Source organism: Vicugna pacos, chromosome 13 (genome assembly GCF_048564905.1).
Source record: "Vicugna pacos chromosome 13, VicPac4, whole genome shotgun sequence".
Classification (NCBI taxonomy): domain Eukaryota; kingdom Metazoa; phylum Chordata; class Mammalia; order Artiodactyla; family Camelidae; genus Vicugna; species Vicugna pacos.
Window position 1 is genome coordinate 51,232,700 of NC_132999.1, and position 17,302 is coordinate 51,250,001.

At 47.6% G+C, this 17,302-nt stretch overlaps 1 protein-coding gene and 1 long non-coding RNA gene across 2 annotated transcripts in view; one reads left to right on the forward strand and one right to left on the reverse strand.

Moving 5' to 3' along the window:
• Positions 1 to 11,034, reverse strand: part of LOC116282934 (uncharacterized) — a 31,251-nt gene extending 20,217 nt beyond the window's left edge. The window contains exons 1-2 of the long non-coding RNA XR_012079716.1: positions 10,908 to 11,034; positions 8,773 to 9,698 (exon numbers count right to left, since the gene is read on the reverse strand). This is a non-coding gene — a long non-coding RNA (uncharacterized lncRNA). The remainder of the gene's footprint in view (positions 1 to 8,772; positions 9,699 to 10,907) is intronic.
• On the forward strand, positions 2,124 to 3,749 carry ID3 (inhibitor of DNA binding 3). Its single transcript, XM_006196758.3, has 3 exons — positions 2,124 to 2,510; positions 2,629 to 2,711; positions 3,257 to 3,749. The coding sequence occupies exons 1-2, from the start codon at positions 2,211 to 2,213 to the stop codon at positions 2,686 to 2,688; spliced, it is 360 nt and encodes a 119-aa protein (XP_006196820.1). The 5' UTR covers positions 2,124 to 2,210; the 3' UTR covers positions 2,689 to 2,711; positions 3,257 to 3,749.
• Positions 11,035 to 17,302: the final 6,268 nt, after the last annotated feature.

Here is a 17,302-nt window from a genome sequence, read left to right on the forward strand (position 1 = left end):
AGGAATGAAGTAGGTCTAGTTAGCTACATTTTATAAATTGGAAAATTGTGACACAGAGAGATGACTTATCCAAAGGTCTCATTATTTAAGTAAAAGAGAATGGGGATTTGAACATAAATCTGCCTGGTCCTGAAGGCCATGATTTTTCTAGAACCTCCTGGGCTTGACCATTTTGCACAACCATGGAAGTCTGCATGATAGAAAAGCAAAGGGTTTTCTATTTGATCATTCAGGAGTCCTTATAGCCACCATTTTCCCTTCCCATGACTAAAGAGCTGGCAAGCTCTTCACTTGACATCTGTAGCATGTATAGACTGATATGTCCATTCACAGGATATTTTCATCCTCTTTCTTATACTAAGGCCAGCCTTGAAAACATTCATATTTCAGGAAGAAATCTTTTGAAGACCTCTTTCTTGGGACACAGAGCCCTGTGGTATGACAGCAAAGAACAAGGCTTCAGGGCTGGCCCTGCCATTACTTGTGGTGTGACCTTGGAAATATTTTATAGGTCCTTTATGGACCCTTTACCATCCCACACCTGCCTGTCCAAATTTCATAAAGCCTTAGACTTCTAGAGATGGAAAGGATTTAAAACAATCACTTAGCACCATTTTCCCATTTTATTCACAAGGCAACTAAGGCCAGGGTACCTGGGCTCTTCAAGATCACATGACAAATATTGACAGAGCTGGGATGTTGAACCTAGGACTCCTAATTCCCAGTGGAGTGTCCTTTTTACTCTATGACTATTTTGATACTCTCTTAACTCTGAGCTCCCATTGTCCTGTTAATCAGTGCCACATACTATAGAAGTCTCTCAATTGTTTCCTGTGTTAATCTTGTCTCCCCAAATTGTGAGATTCTTGAGAGCAAGAGCCACTTTTATGTGAAGCAACTTCATAAATATTTACCAACTGATTGATCGAGAAAGCAACCATTGGGGAATCCCACCTGGTCAGTTCCAAGATGGAAACCAGCAGACTGCAGATTCCCAAAAGTCCTGGGAAATGACAAGACAACAAGCAAAGAATACTGAATGCAATGTCCTGTTTCAATACGGGGCTTACTTGCCTGTCCCCTGGTTCCTTTCCTGGGCTCTCAGATAGAGCTGAAGCCACTTCAGCAGGCTAAGAATAATCAAGTCCAGGTGGCCTGCCCTTCCATATCAGAAAGGGACAGACAATAGAGTGATGAAATTACCAATTGTTTTCTGCATAGAGGTGTGTGGAGAATGGGGGGTAAGAGGGAAGGGAGAGTTAAATGATTCGCTGACCCAACTGGGGCTCCTAAGAGGGTTACATAGAAATCATCCCATCTGTCACCCCGTATTTAAAACCCTGTCCAAAATTCTAATCAAACTCACTTTCAAAACATAACTGGGCATGTATTTGGCTCTTTATCCAGTGTATGGGGCCAGAGGGTGGGAGCTCTTTTCCTTCCCCATGCAAAAAGCACGGATTCAAGCTGCTTGCTTTCTTTTTTTCTTTTTCCCCTGTTGCTCAAATAAATAGTGTTCTTTGCTCAAACCCCCTTTTCCTCCTCCTTCTGCAATCTCAGCGCCTAGCCCAAATCTGTTTTCTTCATTGTAACCTCAGCTTCACCGCAATTAATTTTTTCCCCCTCTGGTCACAAGATAATTCCTGACGCCAGTGAGTCTGGAGGTCAGAAGAACAGCAAATTGGGGAACAAGGCGGCACTAATTCCTTACAAGTTTCCCTTGAAAAATCTTTTGCTTAAAAAAAAAAAAACTTTGCTGTTCAGGGATTTATGACCTCGGAGAACTGTGGGTTCGAACCAGTGTTGGGCTGTGGGTGGACTGGCAGGGGGCAGGGGAGCTCTAAGATCTGGGGCGCTGCCAGGAAAAGGCAAATTCTTAAAGTTAATGGTTTTAAGTGATTTTTTCAAATACTTGCTGGCAAAGAGGCCCGCCTCTCCCCAGTATCAGCGCTTCCTCATTCTTTGAATCCGCGGCTCCGCGGTATTCGGCGTCAGACCGGCCAGAGGAAGCCTGTTTGCAATTTAACCGGGTTGTGAACGCCCAGGGTCGACGGAGGCGGGGCCGAGGCGGGCTGTTTTGCATAGAGGGGCGTGCCTTCCAGGCGGGTTCTATAAATACAAACCTCCGCCAGCGTGCCCGCATTGCGAGCTGCTCAAAGGGTTCCTTACTTTAACTCTTCCTTTCCGCATTTCCAACCTCATTCTTCAACATGAAGGCGCTAAGTCCGGTCCGCGGCTGCTATGAGGCGGTGTGCTGCCTGTCGGAACGCAGCCTGGCCATCGCGCGGGGCCGCGGCAAGGGCCCGGGAGCCGAGGAGCCGCTGAGCCTGCTGGACGATATGAACCACTGCTACTCGCGTCTGCGGGAACTGGTACCGGGGGTCCCGCGAGGCACTCAGCTTAGCCAGGTGGAAATCCTGCAGCGCGTCATCGACTACATCCTCGACCTGCAGGTGGTCCTGGCGGAGCCGGCTCCTGGACCCCCAGACGGCCCGCATCTTCCCATCCAGGTGCGCGTGGGCGTGCTTGGGAGCCGGGGCGGGGCTGAGCTGAGTTCCAGGGCTGGGATGCTGCTGGACCCCTAGAACTTCCAAGTGCCATGCATAATTCTCCCCTCCTTTCTCTCAGACAGCCGAGCTCGCTCCGGAACTTGTGATCTCCAGCGACCAAAGGAGCTTCTGCCACTGACCTGGCCGTCCCGGCGCCTCCAGGTAAGTACCCACGCCTTCTCCCGGGGGCGGGGAAGGGGGAGGGCTGCTGCTTAAACAGCAATTCCTGGAAATGGTGGGCCCTTTAAGAGATTACCGCCCCCTCGGCTTGGGGAAACTGAGGCCAGAGAGTTGCAAGTGACTTGCGCGTGGTCACAAACGAATGACGGAACCAATTCCCATCCGATCGTTTCAACTTTAAACGCTCATTGTCCCTGTCCTCCTCAAGTGGCCAGAAACGTGAGAAAGTAGGCGCAGGTACGACTAAGTAAAATAGCCGGTCTGTTTGTAGCTTGCAGTCGTAAAAGGAGCTGTGTTTTCCTCAGCCCCCTCCCAACTAGTGTCAATTCTAAGAAGGAGGGGTGATGGAAGCTCCGCCTGTGGTCCTTTGGCGCCAACTGGGTGGGGGCAGCGTGGGGCGCGGAGTTATCAGCTGGAGGTAGAGACCAAGTTTCCTCCCTGGCGCCGGCCAGTCTGCGAACGGCCCCCGCCTCGGCGCACTCGGCGGAAACTGATGGCTCCCTGGTCTTCTTTCCTCCCCCGCCCAGAACACAGGTGCTGGCGCCCGTTCCGCCTGGGACCCCGGGACCCTCTGCTACCGGAAGCCCGAGGGCATGGATGGGCCCCAACCTCGCCCTGCCCACTTGACTTCCCCAAACCCCTGCCTCGAGGCTGGACTTGCGCCCGGGAGCGAAGGACTGTGAACTTGGGTGGCCTAAAGAGCCAGAGCTAGCTCTGGGCACCAGCTGGGCAACCTCCCCCAGCCCCCACCCCACCCTCAAGTTTTAAAGACTGTCTTTCAGAATATGGAGGTGTGTGTGTTGAGGGGGGGTGGCTGCTCTCCAAACTCTGCCAAGGCAGCGGTAGAGCTGGTCTTCTGGTCTCCTTGGAGAAAGGCTCTGTTGCCCTGATTATGAACTCTATAATAGAGTATTTAGCTTTTGTACCTTTTTTGCAGGAAGGTAACTTTCTGTAACCACGCAATGTATATTAAACTTTTTATAAAAGTTAACATTTTGCATAATAAACAGTTTTTAAACACTTGTGTATATAATTTGATTCCTAAAGTGCTAACACTCTTTATCACAAGGCTGAATTTGGGGGGAATAATGTCTTTCTTGGAGCTTGCGAAAAGCAAACTTGCTCATTCCCTTAAAAGGGAGATGGGAGAATAGCCAGTTAAGACTGGGGAAGAGGGGGGAGTAGAAAGGGCTCGTGATGGAGCCCCACAACCACTGGGTGAAGAGAAGAGCCTTGCCCTGTTCCCTCATTGTATAGGTGAAGGGACAGTAGGGAGGGGAAGTGACTGGCACATGCCCACCCAGCAAGTTAGGGGCTGAGGATAGAAATCGGGTTTCCCGAGTCCTAGTTGTTAGGTCCCTTGAGAGCTGTTCTGGTAAGTAGCAGATGGCTGTCCTCTTCAATGCCATTAATTATTCGTGATGTCTTTCTAGCAGAGGATATGAAAGAGGAGCCTCACCTGGTTCCCAGACGGGTGGTGGTCGGTGGCCGATAGACCCATTTCAGAGATGAATAAACAAACCTTTGGGCGTGGTTTCATTTCCCTCCTCATGTTCTCTGGTTTAGTTTATTGGGCTTCCAAAGTTGGAGAAAACTGAGGGATCTCTTCCCTCAAATCCCCAACCACTCTGATCAGAAGGATTTTGGTGCTGGCTGAGAAATAGGAACAAATCTTTACTACGCAGCGTTGGAACACTGACCTGAGAGTGAGAATTTGAGGAAGAGTCCCTACAGCCCTCATTTCTGGTATTTCCTTCCCGTAACACCTCCACTGGAAGCCTGCTCTGTAAGCATCTTAGCCCTATTTCAGAAATGGAGAAATTGAGGCTTAGTGGATAATGGGTCTGAGTGAGGTCTGTATAGACCCTTGAGAGGCAGAGAAGGGATTTTAACCTTAACCACAGTAACTGTAATTGTAGTGAACAGGAGCGGAACCCGCGACTGGCCATCCCATGGGGCCTAGTCTGAGAACTGGGCAGACGGCAAGACCCCCCAAACCATGCTATCCTCCTTTGCCCCCTATCTAGCAGTTCCTTAGGTGGGTTCTACCAGGCGCCTGGCCTCATTAGATTCCTGTTCATGATATGATCTCATCTGTGTGTTGGCCCCTGGCATGAGTTACTTCAATATTTCTTAACAAACAGGTCACGTCATTACCCTTCATGCCTTAACCCCAGTGAGTTTTCAGGGGTGAACAGGGGCATGCGGTGAGGAGGCAAACTGTCTTTGCTAACCATCCTCCTAGCTGATAGGTGTCCTTAACCTGTTTCCTGGTCTCCTCCAATGATCTGATGAAAGGTATGAACACACTCTTCAGAAAATAAACACACACACACAACTGCAGAGCAATAGCATACCTCCAATGCCCTGGGAAGCCCTCAGTCCCCATATGAGGAAATCTTGCTTCAAACAAAGTAAGTACAAGATTCAGGCTGGGTTTACCTTGGATCATTTGTTAGGGGTGCTGTGCTGGCTCTGGAGTTAGCCACACATGGGTGCAAATCCTTGCTCTGCTACATACTAGCTGTATGACTGCAAGCTAGAGACTGCCTCTATGGAGCCTCATTTTCCACATCTGTATGGATTGCTGATCTTGAGCATACAGTTATGATACACCTGGCCCCACATTATAGCATTAACTGCAGTGGAGCCAGGCACTTAACTCAGTATCTGTGCCCTTTCACAGCATGCTGCTTCCAGCTTGCTCAGAAATTGCAGGACTGTGGAAGGCTAAGAAGAACTGAATTGCTCATCTGCCATGTGGCCTTGAGCAAGCCACTTCACCTCTACAAACCTCTCTCCTCCCTTGCTCAGCAGCTGGTGGTTCTTGTACTGCTGCCTCCCTGGATAGAAGATAATGGTGGGAAAGTTCTTTGAAATGCATCACACACCTACAAGGTATTATTAAGCTAATTCCAAGGAAATTGCCTGTCAGGTCTGCTGAGACTGAGCTGTTCAGGTGGCTGGGACAAAAGCTGAAACCAGCACGCCAATTCATTAGTCATTAGAGAGTGAAAGCAGTTTGGCCCTAGGTCGGAACTCTCTGAGAGAGGCACTCCCATCGAGTGCCTACCAGGTGCCAGGCTCTGTTTTATCTTAATTTTTTCTAATCCTCACCATAACCCAGCAAAGTGGGTATCATTATTTCCATTTTACAGAGGAAACAGATTCAGAGAGGCTGAATAATTTGATCCAGGTCACACAGCAAAGAAGTGACACAGCAAGAATTAGGAAACCCAACTCCATCTAACTTCTAAGTCCATGTTCTCACTTATGTTCTGGGCCAATTTTCCCCCCTCGCCATTCCCTGCACCTGGCACATGTTTGGTCCCAAGTAGGTTGCTTCCTGAATATAAGTATTAAGCCCACCTCAGATCTCTCTCTCATTTGTGAAAAGGGGATGATGGTATTCGCTTTGTAGGTTTGTGGTTCGAATTAAAGATAGATGCATAAAGCATGTATCAGGCTCCCTGAAAAGACAAGATTCACTACTGAGTTTTACACTCAATATTGCATCAGCTCTGAAAAACGGACTTTTGAGAGGGGATTTTTACTTTGTAAATTAAAAAAAAAAAAAACAGGTTCAGAACAGGCAAAGTAACTTGCCCATGGCCACACAGCTCCTAAGTAACAAAGCAAGGATTCAAATTCATGCTTGTGACACCGGAGATGGTGCCCTTTCCAAGGCCATTTATAGCCCTCCTTAGCCTTGCAGTCCCCTGGTAGCTTTCAATTATCTGTCTTCCCGGTCTCATCACCTCTCACGGCCACCAATCTTAATTCCCCAGGCTACATCCTAAAAACCTCTTGTCGCTCATTCTTGCTCGCAGAACTGCTTCTGCGAGTCCCCTCGGCCCGCCCTCCAGGGAGAGGCACTCCCCACCGGCCGCTTCTCAGCGCCGGGGCAGGGGCGGAGTCTCGGCCCACGTGGCCCAGAGCCCGGCTGGGCGGAGCCGAGGTGACCCCGCCCTCGCCCCGCCCCCGCCCCGGCGACCCGCGCTCCCCCCGCGGGCCCTGGGGGCCGCTCGCAGGTGTTCGCTGGCGCCCGGATGTCTGAGCTCTGGCTCCGCTCTGGCTCCGGCTCCCTCCGCAGCCTTCGGGCGGGGCTCCCAGCCCATCCGGAGCCTCGCGGCGCCCCCGCTGCTCTGCCAGCAGTGCGGCCTCCCGTTTCCCAGCCTCCCGGCCTGGGGGGCCCCCCCACCCAGCGGAGTTGCTGACCCGACTGCTCTCCTGCTGCCCCCAGCTGTGCTCGAGCCGCTGCAGCCTCGGTGCGCCCCCACCCGTCTTCCTGCCTCGGCAGCTTTGCCCGGGCCCGGGCGGCCAACCTGGATCGCACCCCGTTCCTTCCTTCCTTCATTCTTTCAGGCAACTTGCATTCCTCGAGCGCCTGCGACGTGCCCCGCACAAGGCCTCTCCGACCTTCCGAGGGTGGCCCCAGGCCCACCGGGGTCCTCCGGGAAGCCTCTGCCCTCTGCCCCAGTCTCCCTCCCCACCCCGCCCGACTCTCCTCTCTGATGTCCTGTTTCACTCACAGAGTGTAGCATTTACTTGTTCTCTGATTATTTCTCCTGTTAAGCGTCAGTCAGTGGCAAGGTTAAGGGATCGCTTTGTGACCAAAATCAGGGGTCAGTCTGAAAGTAGGGTAAGGGGTTAGAGTGTGGCCAGAATTGGGGTTCAGCCAGACTGAAGCAGGATTTGGAGATAATTGTGGGTAGAAGTTAGCAGCGGTCAGTCTACGGCCGGGCTTAACAGACAGGGTGTGAAGGTTAGTCTGGGTAGCATCAATGGCCAAGGTTAGTGAGTCAGTCTTTGAGTAGGGTCAGTGGACAGTCTGGATCAGAGTTATAGGTCACCCAGAGACCAGGATTTGGGGATTGCCTTTGACAAGCCAGATAAGGGGAGGAGGAGGATGTAGCCCTCTGAACTCAGATTCATATCCCTCCATGGCTGGGGGCTGACTATGGCCATCCTCTGCATCACCCAGGCTGGGGAGCTAGCCATCCATCTGGGGCACTTCCTGTCCTCAACTCCACCCTGCTCCTACCTCATGCCAGAGGTTGGAGGCAAAACCCTCATTGGGCCAGACCATGGTCAGACTGTCAGTAACCCTGGCCATGGCAGAAGGACCTTAGGCTTCCCAGGGGACTCCACCTTGGAGCCACCCATGTTTAACAGGTAAGTTGATGCTCTTTCCTGTACCTTCTGTCACCTGTTCATACATCTAAAGGCTGTCAGGGACGGAAGGACCCTTAGAGTTCACACATATGGCCCAGAGAGGGGAAGGAGACTGCTCAGGGACACACAGCAAGTTAGTGGTCAAGGCAAGACTTGAACCCATGCCTCTTATCTTTATGTCTAGGGTTCTTTTCGTGATACTCTGCCTACCCTGAGCAAGGATTGTTATTCCCACTTTAGAAATGGGGCAGCTGAGGCCCTGAGAGGCTTCAGGACTCACACAGCTCTCATAGAGGGACTGCAAGGGGTGGTGGACTGCACAGCCCCCTATCTGAGGATCTGGAAATGTGAATTCAGGGAATAAGGATTCCCTAAAACATTGTCTCCTTGTCACTGCCACCCAGCTCCCTTCCTCCCATCCTCATTAGGAGCAATGAAACAAGGGTGGCCAAGCGATGCTGGGGAGGGGAGAGAACACTTTTTAAGAACTGCTGGGGAAAAGCTTAGCTGGGTTCTTACGGAAACATATGGAACTCATTACCCTAAGTCGAGGTGGTCGCTGGCCAGCTGGCAGTTGGTTTGGGGCTCGAAGTGTGTGTTGTGTGGCAATGAGAGTACCCAGGACAGACTCCCCAGAATAACCCTTCCACTCCCTGATCCACGTTCTTCCTGAACCTGGTTTTGTTCCCAGCGTATGCCATTTTTAGCATTAAAAAACGGGTTTCAAGATGCCAGGTACTGGGCTACTCTAGGTTACGGGGGGAGAAGACAAGAACTTGGGGACCATCAAGACCCACACCCCCACCACCACCACCCACACCCTGACTCACACATATCCCTTCCCCACCACATCCCCGGCAGGTCTTACAGTGGGTCCAGATGCATGAAGGGTTGATCCCAGCTTCCCTGGAGGGTTCATCCAGGTGGGCCCAGGGGCCTAAATGTTGGTCCCTCATCCTGTCAGTCACATTTCCCATGGCAGATTTGACTTCATGTTCAAAGCCAGCAGCAAGAAAGTTTTCAAAAAAGGCCATTCATTAGTGCACAGCATTTTAATCCACGTGGTAATAGGAGAGTGGGGTGCTGTCTCCATTTCACCCCTGTGAGGCTCATGGATTTATGGGACCTGCCAAAGGTCACCCTGGAGTGAGTCTCAGAGCCCAGGTCTCCAACACAGCCTCCACATCCCGTCCTGTTGATGTCTGCAGCTCTTTTAAAACTTTGTACAAACCATTGGTTATATAGATTGGCTTCACCCAGTCACCACAGCCCTCCTGGGCTTTCTGTGAGTTTGGGAATCAGACGGATACTGGATAAAATCCTAGCTTTGTGTATCTGCTGTGCCATCACAGATAAATTATTCATCCTTTCAAAGCCTCACATTGTCACTGTGATGATTAAAGTAGATGGCATTTGTAAAGCACTTGGTGCTCGGTCAGCCCTGGGTGACTGACCCCAACCACAGAGCTTGCTGGACATGGTTGTCAGATTCCTCACATAATTCTTCCCTCATTTTTCAGGGTGTTGGCATCATCCAATCACAGCATCTCAGTACTGCCTGTCCAGCATGGGTGCTCTTCAGAGCCCTTTCACACACACACAGGAGTATCTGACCAGCAGGACAGTTCTGTGCAGGGACTCATAAAAGCAGGGCTGCAGGCCAGCATCTCCAGTCTCAGGCTCTGCCACCTTGCACGAGCTTCTCCACCTGTCTGAGCCTCAGAGATCCAGCAAGGAGCCACCAGTGTCCTACCGATGCTTTAGTGAGGGACTAAAAGTACAGCACCTAGAAGCCTGCCAGCATATGGAGACACTCAGTAAGTCACAGCTGGAGTTAGGAATAGTCCTATTTCACAGATGGAGAAACTTTGAGTCTCAGAGAGGGTAAGTGACTCATCCAATGTCATGTGGAAAGATCCCGCCACAGACCTGGAGATTAAAAACCAGGTCTTCACACTCCCAGTCAGTGCCTAGATACTGCTTTCTTATTATTGGGATTTGTAATTATTTTATGACAAAGGTGTTTTCACCTGGTGGAAGGACAGAGCTTCTGACCCTGTGAGCCTGTCCAGGCTCAGCCTGATCCAGAACAAGCTCACCCTTGAAAGCACCCCTCTCTAGAAGAGAACAGGGCTGGGGCTTGAGATAGGAAGGACATAACCCAAGGCTGGAGGAGCTGGAGGCCAGACACGCTGGGATCATGGGTACCAGCAGTAGCTTTGTGATCAGACAGACCTGTCTCTGCCACTTCTTAGCTGTGTGACCAGCAAAGTGATACCACCTCTCTGAGCTTCAGTATTTTGTCTGTAAAATTTCCCAATAGTACCTCCTTCATAGGGTTGTTAATAGGAATTAAATAAGACCACAGAGGTTGAGTACCTGGCATAGATGAGCAGCTCGAAATTGGCAGCCCTTATAATTTTATCAAAATGAAGTGGATTTATGAATTTTTTTGTAAACTTTCCATTGAGCAAACAATGGATGATAGAGATGTTCTAATATCTGGGTACTGAAATGCCTGTGAGTGTCCACACGCCTTCACTTACTAGCAATGTGAACTTGGACAAATTCCTTGACTTCTGTCATTCTCAATGTCTGCATCTATAAAATGGGATTATTCAAAGTCCCTACCACAAACAGTTGTGAGCATAAATTAGGTAACATATAGAACTCTTAGACTAGTGCATGGCACATAATAGGAACCTCCCAAATGCTAGCTGTCGTTCGTTATCTTAGCATACCATGTGAAGTTTGTGTTCTCATACATTCTATAGCCATCTGTGCTTTTACATAAAGTCAGAAGTCTCCATTTTTAAAAAATAAAATTGACGTTTCATAAGATGTACAGATTTTTATCACATGGTTTTAAGAGATTCAGCGCCCAGCGCATTTCACACACTGCTACACATGCGCGTGTACACACACACACGTGAACATACAACTTTGAAGAAGGCCATGCTACACTGTATTGCTTCCCAAATGGGCTGAAACAAGCCCTCTTACCTTGGAGAGTTGCCCGCACGTGCCCTGCCACTCATCGTGCACAGTGGAGTGAGGCAAGAAGCGGTGATCACCACTCAGCAGGAGTATTCCTTGGCAAAACTGACCTAAGAGGAAGTCCTGGCTCTGGCTGTGAACGTGAGTGTCAGAGCCCAGGTCTCAGTCCTGGTTCTGTCTGCTCCTCCCTGTGCAAGCCTGGGCATGTAGCTTCACCTCTCTGAGCTTTGGCTTCTCATCTGTGAAAGGGGGCTGATGGTTTCTACCTTTCAGTGTTGTTGAGAGGGTTAGAGAAATGTACAAAAAGTGTCTGACACATAGTCATTACTCTATAAATGAGAGTTCTTAAAAGCCTGGCTGGTTTTTTAACCCAGTAAAAGCTATCTTTTTTTTATAGTTTTTAATGAAACAGGGTTATGATCTGTGTGCCTTATAATAATTAATACACTTTATTCCTTTTTTAAAAAATTGAAATATAGTTGATTTATAATATTATGTTAGTTTCAAGTGTACAGCACGGTGATTCAGTTATACATATATATGTATGTATCTATATTCTTTATTCGATTCTTTTTCCATTATAGTTCATTACAAGATATTGAGTATAGTTCCCTGGGCTATACAGTAAGTCCTTGTTTATTTTATGTAGAGTGATGTGCAGCTGTTAACCCCATACTCCCAATTTATCCCTCCCCCACCACCCGCTTTGGTAGCCATAAGTTTTCTATGTCTGTGAATCTGTTTCTGTTTTGTAAATAAGTTCATTTATATTACTTTTTAGACTCCACATACAAGTGATATCATATATTTGTCTTTCTCTGACTTACTTCAATTAATATTCTAATCTGTAGGTCCATCCATATTGCTGCAAATGGCATTATTTCATTCTTTTTGATGGCTAATGTTCCATTGTATATACACATACCACATCTTCTTAAACCAATCATCTGGGCATTTGGGTTGTTTCCATGTCTTGGCTGTTGTAAATAGTGCAAATATTGGGATGCATGGATCTTTTCAGATTAGAGCTTTTGTCTTTTCTGGATATATATCCAGGAGTAGGATTGCTGGATCATATGATTAATACACTTTATTGCTTTTAAAACACATTTGTTAATCAAATAAAGGTGATTTTCCTCCTAAAATTATTTTTTTCCATTTTACTCATATTTTACAATATCTGGGCATGTCATTGGAGCCCACTGAGCCTCAGTTTCCTTATCTCTAAAATGGGGAGAATGCCTTCCTCACAAGGTTGTTTTGAGAATTTAGTGAGATGGTGTATGTCAAAAGTACATTGTAGAGTCCAACAAGTGTAGGAGTCTTTTTTTTTTTGTACCCCCAATATCCCTCTCATGAGGATGAATTCCTCAAAGACAGGAAGGAGTTTTATTTACTTTTGTATCCCCAGCATTGAATGTGTAGTCATAAATTTAATAATAGTGATAATGATGATAAGAACTTCCATTTCCTGAACACTTAACGTGTGCGAGGCTCTGGGCTCAGTTTATCTTTATGGGAGGATAAGTGATAGACATTTAAAAGTTTTGGATTCCCTCTGCTGATCATTTAAAGGTGAAGGGATTGTTTTAACTCTTCTCTTGGGCAAGTTCAGTCTTCCATTTTGCAGACAAATTATTTTTATTCTTGAGTCTTATATATTGTTTGGCCAATCCAGTTGAATAACAGTCATTGCAAGCTTCAGTTTCCTTATCTATAAAACAGGGCTAATGATCAGCTTGCCTCCTATAAAGGTGTCTCATAAATGACAAAAACTTTCCCTGCTCCTTCCTTTCCTCCCCACCTACACACACTCTTTCCTTGGAGAAGAAGGTGGTGACAGGACAAGGTGATTAAACTGGGAGGCAGAGAGCTGAGGCCCTTTACCTCTCTGGGCTTTTGTTTCTTTTTTTGATCAGGGTGGCAGATCCTTCTGGAATAATTCCCTGATTCTCAGACCCTCCACATTCTGCCTACTTCAGCTAATCTCCCTTATCTGCCATAGCATCACAGAGTCAACCCTCTCAAATACGTGATTGTGTGTTGTATGTTCCAGGTAGATTTAAGTCTAGAAGGCAGAGTTGTGTGTTAAGGATTTGATCTCTACTTTTCCAAGCACTTTCATATCATCATCTCATCTCATCCTTAGTAAACTTTTCAAAGTCCCCCAGTTACCCCTGAGGCAGCTAAGGCCTGGAGAGAAGAAGGACTTTGGTTAAGAGCCAATCCTGTGACCCAAGACATGCTGTGAGCATGTCTGAGCTCTGGTACTCTCTGGGTACCTTCTTGACACCAGACTTTGTGCCTCCTTCTTCCTTACAGTCATTTTATAAAGCAGACGCTGCCCCCACTTTCCAGGTAAGGAAACTGAGACTCAGGCAGATAAAATAACTTGCCGAAGTCACACAGCAGTAAAAGGTAGAATCATGATTTCATCAGGGCTAACTCCAAAATGTGTGCTTTTTATTTAATACCCTGAGGCCTCTGGAGCTTTGCTATGTGGGAGCCTCGAAGGTGGCCTCTCCTGAATCTCTGTAACAGTAACCATGTACCCTAAAGCAAGGAGTGATTGCCAAGGCTGACCTCCATGCCCCACTCTCTCAGCCCCGGCAGCTGGGGTCAGGGGACTCAGAGCAGGGCACACAAGGCCCCTGCTGCAGAAGTGATCTGCATGGAGTAGCCCCCCCCCATCCCTGAAGCCCATTGTCTCCCCAGGAGACAATACAGATAAAGGACCCAGCCTAGTGGGCTGCCGGCATCAATCTGTAACCATGGAAACCCCTTGGGAGACAATTCCAAAGCCCTCCCTGCCACCCTCCAGCCTGCAGCTGTGGCTTCCAGGAGCCCAGCCTCCAGCAGAAGGGGTATTGCTGATAGTTGCCGCCCCTCATCACTACTACCACCAAATGGGACACAGCTGGGCTCCCCTCAACATACATCCTCCCACCCTCCCCCCACCCCTAGTCCAGAACTGCTATTGGCAAAGGGGCCTTTGGTGCATTTAAGGACTAAACCTTATTTCTTTTGCAAGGTTAGTTCTATGAGGTTACACGTGGGTGAGATATCATTGATTGCCTGGTTGGGCACAGAGGAAAAAAAAAATCTCAGCCTAATTCTTAACTATTGAACAGTCAACTAGGGCGGCCCTGAGAAGATATTAAATCTTCAGCACATGACTTCCCCCTGGTGGCCATTTGTTGAAATTGTCAATTTTGAACCTCGAGAGGAGCAAAAATGACCACCTCTTTTTCCTGGACGTCTACTGTGTTCCAGACGCCCACACATATCAGATCTAATCCTCACAACCACCCTGCGAGGTGAGTGTTCTTATCCTCTCTGAAGCCAAGGCTTTCAAGCATACCCAGAAGGAAAGATAGATAGCAGAGTGGTGGAGAGGGTGAACCCAGACTGCCCTGGCTCAAAACCTGTTCCCCCATCACAGTCCTATGATCCTGGGAAAATTACCTAAACTCTCCGAGTCCTAGTGTCTTCACCTATAAAGTGGGGGTGATACAATGCATACTTCACAGGGATGTTGTGAGGATTATATAAGATAAGGCTGACAAGCCTTCCGAACAGTGACTGGCGCATAGTAAATAAAGCTCTGTGCCCTGACACTTAAGCTGTGTGCCTTCAGGCATAACATTGAGCTACTCAATTCTTTCACCTGTAAATAGGGCTACTAGTGGATTCCTCTTAGGATGCCATGGTAACTGAAGTGGATTTCGGGTGTGAATGTACGGACTTTGCTACTCAATTAGCATCATTTTTGATCTGCTTTTCTGGGGGAGGAGTGATCATGCAGGCAGAGGAATGGACGGAAGGATGCTTCTGCTCTCTCTCCATAGGCGAGGAGAAAGAGATAACTGAGAATTCTGGCTCCTGCGACCACTTTGGCTTGCAGAGTCACAGAGCCTCTGATGGTAGCCAGAGACTTTTCCTGGGAAAAGATTGGGAGTGGCCTCTCAACTATAATCTTTCACTGAGTTTAATTCAATAAGCAATTCTTGGGCTTCTGCTCTGCGATGGGCACTGGGCTGGATTTTGGGGTGTGAAGATAAAAAAGACAAGGGGTACTTTAAATCTGGTGGGGAAGGACAGACCAGAAGAACAACTGTAATTACAATGCAAAATAATGACAGATTGAGATTCCCAACAGGAGGTGGGGAGCAGGGGTCAGAGTCAGCTTCTGAGAAATGGGTGCTATAAGCTGTCACTACGCATACCCATCCTGTGGCCAATACCACTTGGATTTCGAAGACTGAATGTCTTGCTTACTTCCAAAGAATTCTGAGTCTTACTGTTCAATGTTAGTAAGTGATCCAGAGTTTTGATGTTGCTGTCCCAGGTTTCAATTCTGTTAGACTGAAGATTTCAAATACACCCATTTTTTATTGACTGTTATTTGAGATCATGTGTAGCCATGGGGTACACAGCATTCTCAATGACGTGTATCCGAGACACTGGTGTCTGAGAGCAGGCCTCTCTTTTTTCCTGGTGGAAAAGGTGGAGAAAAGCACTAAAGCAGAGAATAGCATAGGCAAACAGGGAGAGCAGAGAGAGGGTGTCAGAAAAAGTGTGTTTGGTCACAGCCTAAGGTCCCTATGTGAAGGAGGCTGAAGATCAGAGGGGCTGGCAGGGTGTGGGGTGGGGTGGTCAGGCCATGCTGGGGAGCCCTTTGCAAGACCGTAAGCTAGAGAGGGACAAGGTCAGGTGTGCATTTTAAAGAGTTTCTTCAGGGAAAGGAGGGAATAGATTGATAATCACATGCATTGTAGGTTGTGCTTCCCCAGGCTCCTCTGGGCACCTCTCTTGGGACCTGAATCTGATTGCCCTCCTCCAACGAGACCCAGGAGACCCAACATCTGTGAAAAACATCTTCAGGCTCTGGAAACATCTGGAAAGAATCTAGCCAATCTGGCAGCCCTGGCCTTCTGCCCTGGCAGGGCTGCATCTTTCACATTCTTTTTCTCCTCCCCAAGTCCTTAGGAGGTTAGTTAACTTGCCAAATAGATAGACTCACTGGCTTTTGGCAAGTACTGGAGTTCACCTCTAGATGGCAGCCTTAACCCTTAAACCCCACCAGCTTCCACCCAAAGGCCAGAGGGAAGGGAACATGAGCTAATAAATATGAAAGATGCAACCACCCTCTCAGGTGCCCGTCATTATCTCCATCTTACAGTTGAGAAAACTAAGGCACTGAGAGGTGAAGCCACCCTTCTGAGGTCACACAGATAGGTGGAACTCAGCCTCTCTGAGCCTCAGTTTCCTCATCTGTAAGATGAAACTGACCCACCCCGGCAACATTAATCTATCTTCTGTCTGTATAGATTTGCCTATTCTAGACATTTCACATAAATGGAATAATACAATATGTAGCCTTTTGTGTCTTGTTTCTTCCACTAAGTATAATGTTTTCAAGGTTCATCCGTGTTGGAGCAGGTATCAGCACTTCATTTCTTTTTATGGCAGAATAATATCCCTTTGTAGGGATATACCACATCCATTCATCAGTTGATGGACATTTGGGTTGTTTCCACGTTTCACATATTATGAATAATGCTTCTATGAACATTCATGTATTTTTTTTGTGCAAACATTTGTTTTAAGTTCCCTTGGGTATACATCTAGGAGTGGTGGTAACTCTGTGTATAACTTTTTGAGGACCTGCCAAACTGTTTTCCAAAGTGGATACACCAAGTTACATTCCCACCAGCAATGTATGAGGGTTCCAGTTTCTCCACATCCTGGCCAACACCTGTTACTGTCAGCCTTTTTTATTATAGCCATTCTACTGGGTGTGAATCTTGTTGTGGTTTTGATTTTCATTTCCTTAATGACTAATGATGTTGAGCATCTTTTTGTGTACTTGTTGGCCTCTATATATCTTCTTTGGAGAATTGTCCATTTAAATCCTTTATCTTCCCAATTCATTTTGGTAGTATTATGCCAAATACACACACACACATATGCACAGAGCACATTCACATACCATCCCAGATTTACTTCAACTATCACAATAGTCCTGTGAGGCAGCCATAATTAGCCCCATTTCTCAGGTGAAGAAACTGAGGCCCAGAGTAGTGCAATGATATAACCAAGAGCACACAGCTTCAGGAGGGTCAGGGCCCAGAGTTTTATTTATTTGACAAACATTTATATAGTATTTACTATGTGCCAGTCCGGCAACCCATGAACCTCACATTCCTACAATTTTCCAGTGAAAGTATTATTATCACTAGCAGAACTTCCCTGAAACAGCAACTTCTTTCTTTCTTAAAAAATAACTTTTTCTCTCCAATTACCAACGTAATACATGCTTATCTTAGAATAGCTGGAAAAGACTATACAGAGATGCCCAAATATGATGCAGCAGAGAATTTCCCCTCTTCCTTCCCACA